At 33.7% G+C, this 11096-nt stretch overlaps 1 protein-coding gene and 1 pseudogene across 1 annotated transcript; one reads left to right on the top strand and one right to left on the bottom strand.

Annotated features, from left to right (window-relative positions):
• Window positions 1–6108: 6108 nt before the first annotated feature.
• LOC107646862 (glucan endo-1,3-beta-glucosidase 11 pseudogene) lies at window positions 6109–7277 on the bottom strand (annotated as a pseudogene).
• Window positions 7278–8444: 1167 nt separating this feature from the next.
• Window positions 8445–10201, top strand: LOC107648177 (uncharacterized). Its single transcript, XM_088489677.1, has 5 exons — window positions 8445–8805; window positions 9303–9538; window positions 9614–9829; window positions 9930–10024; window positions 10120–10201. Exons 1-5 carry the CDS (start codon window positions 8445–8447, stop codon window positions 10199–10201), a joined length of 990 nt encoding a protein of 329 aa, XP_088345803.1.
• Window positions 10202–11096: the final 895 nt, after the last annotated feature.

Here is an 11096-nt window from a genome sequence, read left to right as displayed (position 1 = left end):
CTTGGCTATATCTAAATCTTATCACCTAGAATCTGATCAATCTATTACAAGAAACTATAGTTTCATAAAAACTCTAAAAACTGTTAGAAAAAAAGCTTCAATTTTATGTTCTAAATTCGAAACTAATTGTAGTTGATTCCATTGGTTTTCTTTCTTTCCATGACGCTTTGATTCTTGTTCAAAAAAGATTATAGAATTTAGTTTTTTTTTTTTTGAAAAATTGATAAAAAGAAAAACACGCATGCACACTAGTTATTTTCATTAATGAGTTCTATTTGTCCATTTATTATTCTTATGATCAGTGCTCGCATATGCTTTTGCATTGCATGTGAAAAAGACACTACTTTTTGTTCAGTTCTTCACAGCACCTTCCCATTTTGCCACATGCAATCTTGCTCTCTTAGCCTGTAATTTTAATTTCAACAATAAATTACCTATTTTGCTATGTATATGTGTAAAGAACGAAGAATGGAAAATTGTTTACCTCTTTGTCCCAGTCACTTCGAATAGTAACTAAGGCCAGTACCAAAGTCTGGACCGCAGTTCCACCAAAAATTAACCCTGCCTATATTCCATGATCATTCATTACTAATTCATATCAGCATTACTACGGCTTGAAGCAAATCAAATTATAACATGCTTAACTAATGAGAGAGATTACATTTTACTATTTACGAACTGTTTAGGAACAAAAGATCTCCAAAAATCTCCAAAATCTAATTTTTCCTCATAATGCTAAGGTGTTACTGATATGTTGCTTACTAATTGTTATACTGCTGTCATTGTGGTGTTACTCTACTCCTAACCAATTTGGTTCATTTCAAACTAATAGCTGATGTTATTATGCTACTATGCTTACCGTGACAATGACTGATTGGTCATGATTCTCTTGATGTCATTCATGTTTTTTTAGTGCTAAATTGGTATTTGCTTTTTTCAGTCCCTTTTTTTATGTCTAACTCTTCTTAAATTGCTTTTTTTATTCTTATTTTTTATGGTTTTTTCAGTCCCTAACTAACGTATTTTTAATTAAGGCATTGCTAGCTTCTTGTATCATCATCATCATCATGTTCATTTTTATCTCGCAATTTATTTCAATTTAATTAAGCCATATTATTGCGCTGCAAACACATTTTTTGCGAGGAGTGTGTGTCAGAATGGTAAGTTCATGCTTATATTCCTTATTTAGATATTCTGTTGTTTTTTAGCATTAATTTATTTTAAAAAGGGAAAACTAGAAATCAGCCAAGAAAGTTTCTAACTAGTTCCTGTTTTGGGAAGTATCCAAGACTGTGTTTCTTTGGTTTTCATCTCTCTTGCACAAGAGAAAATGATAATATATTATTGTGGCTGATTATTGATGTGTTATTATGTTAGTAAGTTGAAGTATGTCATTTTTACCAATAAATTTATCTGTTCATGTTTCAGGGATAAAGCTAATAAATTTATCTAATAACAATCTTATCTTTCCAGCTTGATAACAAAATGCTTTTTATTTATTTATTTATTGGAATTATAATAAAGTAGTTCAGACAAATAAACTGTGCATATAGATATAGGAATAATATTTGTTTAGTATTATGATGATAGAATCTTATATATATATATATATATATATATATATAGAAAACAAAAACGGTTTTGATTAATATTTGTTTAGTATTATGATGATAGTTGATAGAATCTTATATATATATATATTCGAGAAAATAGAAATTAACGCCAAGTTTGATTCTTATTATGATGATAAGGATGTAACTTTCATTGATACTTGCAAATAATTCAAAGACAAATAAATAAATCAGTCACCGTAAGAAGTTGAATCAAATTGTTCTTCACTTGTTTCATCCATTTATTTACCACACTAGTCTTCCATGTAATACGTAGGCCTTCATTTATATATTTTGTAAAATTTATAAATATACGTGTTAATTTCTCAGAGGTTGCTGAATAGTAAAATGTTTGCCTTGTGGTCATGGCTCTTAGTTCTGATGATTGTGTTGGATTAGGGTTCAGTCATCTGTCGATGACTTTCGTACTGGGGTCTATGTAGATATATAAGTTTGGATTTATCTTTAATAGTTGCTGATCTACTAATGTGTGTTAGGAAAATTATCCTACTCATTTTGATGTTGATTGTTGTCATTTTCTGGTCTTTGTGCTTATTATTCTATTGCTTATTTGCTATTGCTATTGGACTATTCTCATGGTGCTGATTTTTTTATCTATGGTGTTCATATATTAAGTGTATAACTATGTTCCTAACAATGCTGAGTTGTTACTGATGTGTTGCTTATCAATTGTTATGCTGCTGCTATTGTGGTGTTACATTACTCCTAACCAATTTGGTTCATTTTATGCTAAGTCCTGCAGTTTGGTTGCTACTATGTTTACTGCGACAATGGACTGATTGGTCATGATTCTCTTGATGTCATTCATGCTACTCTAGTGCTGAATTGCTATTTGCTTTTTTCAGATCTTTTTTTTGTGTCTCACTCTTCTTGAGTTGCTTGTTTTATTATTATTTTTTATGTTCTTTTCGTTGAACTAATTATTTATACCTCTATGATAGATGACAAGACAGAGAAACTATACTCAAATATTTTGCATAAACATACCTAAAAAATGTGTACAGTTTCAGGGTTTTATTATCTATTCATTATGATTGTTTAGTTATATTTTTTGTATTAATTATTTTTTAAATCTAATTTTCACTCTTGTTTTCTTTTTCATTTTTTAAGGAAACTTCTTTATCTTTTCATTTTTTGGACTTGGACCCTGCAATTCTTTCTCCCAGTAATTTTTTAGAAAGCACAGAATTCTATAATGAGTAAGCAACCACCCATTACCTTTTGTGTGCTACATGTTATCCGGGATGCAAGTAACTTTGTTTCTGTTTCCGTTTTGAATTATTCTGTTACCCCCTACATGTATTTGCTTGCAATAAATCGTCAAATATGTTTCGTATGTTACTCTCCCATCTCATAATTATGATAAAATGTTATTGGTTCTCCTAACACATAGTCCTTTTTTTTTTACTTTTTTTGGCTTTATGTCTTTCTTTACACTTTATTCTTTTGTTTGTGCTATTTCATTAAATTAGACATTGATAAGAGCTGGATTACAAAGCCACGAGGTAGTGCAGATTACAGGAATGGTTTGAATAGATTCCTTGACTTTGCATTTTCTAATGCATCATCCGATGGGATGATACATTGTCCGTGTCCTTTGTGTGGGTTCCGATTTTTTCAAACTAGAGAGGATGCGTATGATCATCTTCTGATGAAACCCTTTTCCCCTAACTATACCTTTTGGTTACATCACGGTGAGAGGATCATAGACGAGAGATCCAGTGGTAGAGAAGAACTAGAACCCAGTGGAAATATAGGAGATCAAATGCGTGACATGGTTCACGACGCATTCAACTTGCCGGGACTGCAAAGTGATGATAAAGAATCGATGAATGAGCATGTCGGAGATGTTGCAGAGGGGTTGCCGTACTTATCTGATGAACCTAGCCGCGAGGCTCGTACCTTTCATGACTTGCTTGAGGACGGCGAACAGGAATTATATCCGAGATGCTCAATATTCTCGAAGCTGTCTTTCTTGGTGAGGCTGTACCATATAAAGTGCAAGTGTGGAGTGAGCGACAAGGCTTTCGGGTTGATTCTAGAGCTGTTTGGGGATGCCTTTTAGCATGCAAAGATTCCAAAGACCTTGCACGATGCCAAGAGGATCATAAGGAAGCTCGGTATTGAGTACAAGAAATTAGATGCATGTCCAAATGACTGTATGCTATATCAGGGCTCTGACCAAGACCTGTCTAGATGCAAACGGTGTGGAGCATCCAGGTGGAAGCAAAAGACTCGGAAGAATTCTCTAGTAAGGTTCCACGCCATTGTCAAGAAGAATAGGAAACCTCAGGCGGCGAAAGTTCTTCGTTATTTTCCTCTGATTCCACGGTTGCAGAGATTATTCATGTCCAGCAAGACAGCCGTGGACATGTGGCACAAGAGAGGAACCAACTCTGGCGATTCCTTGAGGGTTGCTATTAGATTGTTTAGGGATTACCAGATAATTAATATGCTGCGAGATTTCTGAACTAAATTTCTTTGGGATGTTTAAGACCAATGATGTACAATCTGCTACAAGGAAAAGTTGTGATTTCAAAATGTCATGTTATAAGAGAAGCTATGTTTAGCTAGATAGTTATGATATTACATCCTTTTAAGTCTTTCTTCTTAAGAAATTGTAAAACTGAACCCAAAAACCTGCAATAATCTCTGCAGGTGTAATAAATTAAAGGAAATTCTGAAACTACATGAAGATAAAGTCATGATGGTAACTTTTATAAATATATAATGGGAAATTCTCAACCTTGGAATGAATCTGAATTCTGAGATTAATTAGGCTTAGCCTTATCCTATTTTAATAGTATTTTCTCAAAAAAAATAAAAAAATTTTATTCTTCTAGAAGGGTTCTAATGCATGGGATTAAAGCATGCTTCTCTATTTGGGAAGATATATATAGATTAATTAATTATATATATAACATTAACGAAAATTGAAAAAGGTGAATTATTTTTTAATTTTATATAGTAAACTAAACTGTGTGCATGAGGCATAGTTTTTTTTTTTACTTGAGCAGAAAGAACATTCCAAAAGATTCATTCTTTTGCTGGTGTTACTGGTGTTTTCTTTCTTTTATGCCATAGTCTTCTTGCTATCTAATCTATTTTCTATCTCAAAAAAATGTAATTCTTCTACTAGCGAGTCACCCGCTTTCTAATTTTTAGGTTCGGAATTATTTGAATAATTTTTTAATTCATATATTGTAAGGGATTACATTGTCTCAGGTTTTCACAAACAGTATTTCTACATTATTTTTGTGGTGTGTTGTGCAGGCACGCTATGAAAATACTCTTGTTGTTAAACTGGATATTGCAGCACGAGAGGAATTCAAACTCATAGAACATAGATTTGAACGACTATGGGAACGTAAGAAAGACAATGTTTTGGTTATTGATGTAATATGATTACGTTCATACACTAATTCTTGGTATTCTGCGCCTATTTTTGGCTATGATGTACCTCTCAGGGTTATCTCGATCCCAGATTCAGGAGGCATCCGAAGAAACGGGGGGAGGTGGTTCTGGATTCAGTGGAGAAAGAGGACGTTGTCTCCTCCGATGGCTCTGAAGAGGCTGATTCTGATGGACGAAAGACTTCCATGCTGTCCAACGACCTCAATAAAATGCCGGAAGAGAATGAATATCCTTATAGTGGAATGTCTCCTGATAAGAAGAATGTGTGGCACTTGGCTATGTGGGCAACATGATACTTAAATCCTTGAGGGCAATGCTTTAGTTTAGGTGAAGAATTTTGAGTCAGGTTGCATAGGATAGCCGAGACAAAACTATGCTATATTAATTAAGGAGAATATATTTTCACCTTTTATTTATCATGGCACTGTCTGATCTTTAATTTTTTATGTAGTTCTTATTTTAAAGATTTTATTAATTAATTAGTTTACTATATATGCATGATAATAAAATCATCAAGTATGGAAAACTATATGAATGATATAAATCTAATATACACTTTTCAGGCTTCGTATAAATATATTGAAAAACTCAAAATTTATATATTGTTATCATTTTAGCCAATTTTTTACTTAAATCCAAAAAAAAAATATTAGAGTGTTAAATGATCTTGAATATTTTGGAGATTTTATGTAGAATAAAATTATTTATCTAAAGATATTTAAGATGTTGATTTTGTATTTTTCTTTTTTAAGTTGTTTCTGCTTCTAGCTATATTTCCATGATAACATTAAAATCCAAATGTTAACCTAAATAACATGCACTCATTTCGAAAGAAAAATTCCATTTGAACACTTCAACTACATATATATGAATTGAAGTATTCTTCTAGACAAAGCCACAAAGTATTGAAGTCAGCAAATACAGCTACAGCCAGTAGAAAAGGCTTTGTTATTTCTTCGATGGTGTTGCCTGTTTCAATGAATTTTGATTTTAATCAAAATAGATAAAAGAAGATAACTAGTTTTTGTAATTAACATAGTTTAAAAATGATATAGCTGGATAATTAAAGAATTAGAAAGGAGCAAGTTTGATTATCCTTATTATGGGTGGCAGAGGAGGTAAGAGAAATTGAAGTGGATGGATTAGAATTAGTTGCAGGTAAGAGAAATTGAAGTGGAGGGATTAGAATTAGTTGCAAAAGCACAGAGGCCAACATTATAAGCCATGGATTCATCAGTTTTACCCACTCCATAGTTTCTCTCAGAAGTTGGACCTGGCTTCAAATCTTCATTGAACAATGCAAACAAATAAGCCTCCAATCTCATCCTTGGTTTCGATGGTATTCCTTCATTTTGCATTTTGTCTCCTAAACAAGTTCCTATTGTATGTTGGTGCAGCCTGCACTGTTGCTCCTGCTTCATCACTGTCCCCCTTTGGAGGCCACCCCCTTTCTGAAACCTTTATTCCAATATCATTGAACCCTAATTTTGCAAATGCAAATGCAACTGCATCTACCTGAGCATATAGCATGTTGTCATAGTGTAATTTTTTGTTTGGATCAACCATTCCCTCACTTGGATTGAAGAGAACATAGTCTAATGGGATTTTGTTTGGGTTGTCTTTGTATGCAAAGAAAGGGTATGCATTGATCCAAGATGGTAAAATTTTTTTTATAAGAAGCTTAAGAATTATGTCATGGTTTTAGTTATGTCATTCTTGAAGGTACCAGCTGAATGAGTGTATGATTCTTGAAGAACTGCAAGGGAGCTTGGTGATGATACTTGGATGTTCGATGAAATTCCTAGCTGAGATAATGCATTTTGGATATTGATCACTACTGGAGCAAGGTACTGAAACATTGTTGGATTCTCATCTGTGTAAACTTCGTTGCCTACTTGGATTCCTGTGATTTTTGTGTCTGGTAGGTAGGGTTTGATGTTGTTGCTCTCCTATTGAAGTGCTTGTTGTGGATCATATAACTAGCTTAGTATTTGGTTCTCAACTGTTACAATGATTTCAATTTCTGAGTTGGCAAAAGCTTTCAGAATTTCAGGGTAAGTTTTGGGAAAATGATCAACTACAAATTAGATTGAGCTCATTCCAAGAGAAGATAACCAAGTTACATTTTTCTCTTTCTCCGACGATTGGCGATCAGAAGGCTAAACATTATCATGTTCAATATGTATCTCTGATCTGCGTCTTTTTTAAGGATATAGCAGGTAATGTTGGCATATGAAGAGGATGTCAGTATAAATATCTCTTCTTTAGGTTATGTATTTACATTTGCACAACTTAAATTTGTCTCTGAAATTAATATCATTGGAATGGATTCTAACTTAAGGAATATATTTTATAATAGTCATGCATACTTGGATTCCACTGCAGGAAAATCAATTTCAACAAAAATTGGAAAAAATTTCTAAAGACAAATTTCTTTTAAAACTAATGAAAAATCAATTATCCTTCACATGCAAATAGTTTAAAAATCAACAATGGCAAGTTAAGTAATACATTTTTTGATATATTCGATATGGGAATAATATGCCTTTTTTAATAGTAAAAGAGATCACAATTTTTGTTAATCATAAATTCAATAAAAAAGATATGATAAATAATTTATGGTTCATAAATAAAAAATCTCTTTATTATCACTCCTATGTTTAACATATACATTAACGCTCCCCGATACTTATAGTTGATGCGGTGTGTGGGTGTGAATTAATAAGGAGATGCCATTGTTAATTATTGTTGTTTTTATTATTATCCTATTAGTTTTATTATTATGATTATTTTTATTATTATTTTTATTATTAGTATAAAAGAGTGGGAAACCAATTTTCCACACTAACACATTTCCAGCGCAAAAAGTGAGATCAAATAAGAAACGGCGCCCAAATCCTATTCCTCCCTTGCGTCACTCCAATTGAACCTAACCTTCAGCCCTGTCTCACATAGCCTTAAAGCCGTCGAAGCCCTCTCCTGATGAAGGCCTGACCTACCGCTCCTCTCGTCTGTCGCAGCTCTTGCCTTTCCAAGGGCTGTTGTCCCCTCTTCTCTTCTCGGGTAAGCATTCGTCCATCATTTATTTTTTGTATATATATTTTGACTGAAGCTTTTACCTGGACCTAGCAACATGCATGGCTATATAATTTTCTCATAGATGACCCATGGATATAGGTAATGAAACTGCATTGTATTAGGAGCAATTTTCTAAAACTTCCTCTGTTATTGAAAACCTCATAATCTTCTGATTTCATGTTGATTTAAAATTAACATGCATTAAAAAAACAAGAATGAAATGCCTCATGAGCTGATTGAGAATATGAATCAGAGAAAACAACTATGCACCATGACTATTCGTATAATTTTTTGTGTGCTTGTTGGTGTCAGGAGTTTAAGATGGCTCGAAAAGTTCGATTCACGAAAAAATCAAAATTGGGACCAGGAGCTCAGCAACCTCAAGCGGGAGCGACTGCGACTTCGAACTCCCACCATGATGGCTCTCAAATTCTCCCGACCAGTGGTGATAGTGTCCCTGCTACCTCACGCCCTTTCTGTCCCCCGCGAAGTGAACCACGGCCTGCTCCACAGGTGAGCACAAGTAGTGCCCAGAACTCGCTGCTAGGCCATCTAAACTTGGACGCTAACGTAAATAAGGAACCTCTTCTTGATGAAGAAGTTGATGACCTCCATGATGCTTCTGTGGCTCAGAGTTGCAGAGGACGCAAGACTACAGAATTTTGGATGGTTAAGATCATCGGTATCGTATTTAATTATTTTTCTTCCATCAACATGGTTTAGGCTCCACCCGTTATTAATTTACACTATACTCTAGTTCGTTCATCCCAAATGCTTTCCATTGCAACACAGTCAATGACATTTGACCTTCTCCATTGTTTGCAAAGTATTTTTTGTTTTCTTGTTTTATATTTTTTAATTGGATAAAATGTATTCTGTGGCCTATCAAAATATTATAAAAAATTCTGAATTATTATATTATTTTATTTTTGCCTCCGACATTTAAAATAAATTACAAATTTGTACTTATTGTTATTTTTTTACATTAAAAGTCAGTCAATTTTTTTAAATTTGTTTCAAGTGTTGCAATTTTACCCCAATTTATGCATGTTTTATGCTGGTCTGATCCATCGTGCTTCTTTTGCTAGGCGTATAATAAGGTATTATGTTAATATTATTATGTTATATATTAATTCTCTCGCATGCTGTCCACAACGCAATGTTATATTTGGCTTATAGATTCTGACGGCACAATCAAGCCGGCAAAACTAAGTGTGAGGGAGGCTATGGAACGGACTAATGGTAGGAAGATCATGCTCAGGTTCAACAATGCAAAGCAAGCAATTAGAGACGAAACTGGACTGTTGAGTGGCGTGCTTGGTCTGCTGGGATCTGATTATGGAAAATTTCCTATCTGTAGGAAAAGTTGGCGTCAGATTACCACTAAAGATAATGTTTATAACGAATGTGTCAAGGTAAAAGTTTATATCCCCTTCTGAATTAAATCTGATTATTTTTACAATTATTGACAACTTGTATTATCTGTGTAGCAAAATTTCCACTTTGATGAAGATAGCGAAGGAACTATCAAGAAAAATATTTTGAAAAGTATGGGGAAGTCTTGGAAGGAAACAAGGCTGAGGTTGTATGACCATTTTTATGAGCCAACATTCACGACTGAACAAAATATTGAGCATCGCCTGCCGGGAATTGATCGAGAGCATTGGAGATTATTCCTTGACTATCGCGCCGAAGCTGAGACAAAGGTAATCTACTGTATCGTTGTTACACAACAATACCATTTATGTTGCATTGAGTCTGTTTCTATCAGTTTCTAATTGCCCTTTGTCTCTGATGGACCAATAGGAGAAGTGCAGAAAAAACACAATCAAAATCGATCAAAACAACTATATACTCACACTGGTGGTTCGAAAAATTTCGCACGGCGGATGGAAGAAGAGGTACTTTACTTTTTTTCACTTATTAGACTATCTCTGTGACTTAATTTTCCTTGATTTTGTGGAATACGGTAATGGCAAAAACTTTGTTGTTACAGTCAGAAGAACAAGGAAGGAGAGTTGGTAGAGGAGAGTTATGGATTACAGTGCACAAAAAAAAGATGGCTCATATATCAATGAAGAAGCAAGAGCAATTGGTGTAAGTACTACTTGTTATAATTTACCAACTCTAACTAAGCTTCCAAATTCCAGATTAATCGAAAATATTAATTTTTTTATATTTTAAATAATTTTTTAATTTATAATGTTTAAAATTTGTTAGAATAGAAAATAGACAATCCCTTGCAAATAATGGTAAACACAGTCCTTAAAGGCTGACAGGTGTGGTGAGGGCTAGAATGGTAGCTAGCACCACTTGTGTTTTCTGATCCACTATTATTAGCTTTACTTTGCATATTGGATATAATAGAGATTCCCATGCGGCTGCTTACTCTTCTTCTGGGGGACTAAAAAAAATAAAAGCAAGCTATTATATAGTAGTACAGTACAGGAAAAAAGAAAAGTGTGAAAAGGGTGTTGTGGACAAGAAAACAAGCTTCATTTTTCTCTCTTTTTTCCATTAAACTAGGCAAAATATAACAAGAGTGGGGTTCCATAGTTAAAAGGCAAAAACATGCCCCAAGCACAAAGCGTTTCCTGTTTAGTAGTAATTAAATTATAGCTATTAAGCCCTCTCTACAAACACACTTCATTCACTCTCACTCTCTCCCATCGCTTCTTCCTCTGCCTCTCTTGCCTTTGCAGCTACCAGAAAGCACTTGTTTTCTTTCAAGGTAATCAAATTATGACTATCCTCTTTTTTTTAACCTTCTCTTAGCTTTGTCAGGATTGGAGAATTATCAATATTGTGACTGAATGGTTGGGAAATTAAGTACCTTTATCCCACCCCATGTTGTAAATTTATGAATTTGTTAATTGTGTTATTCAAATTAAGTAAATTTATGGCACCCCATGTTGTAAATATGCTCAATTATGCTCCCACGTTGGAATCTCAAGAGTTAATTGATAAAGGTTA

The sequence above is a fragment of the Arachis ipaensis genome, chromosome B6 (genome assembly GCF_059453495.1).
Source record: "Arachis ipaensis isolate K30076 ecotype BB chromosome B6, ASM5945349v1, whole genome shotgun sequence".
Taxonomy (NCBI): Eukaryota; Viridiplantae; Streptophyta; class Magnoliopsida; order Fabales; family Fabaceae; genus Arachis; species Arachis ipaensis.
The sequence above is the reverse complement of the archived record's forward strand: the minus strand, read 5'-3'. Positions and strand labels throughout refer to the sequence as shown.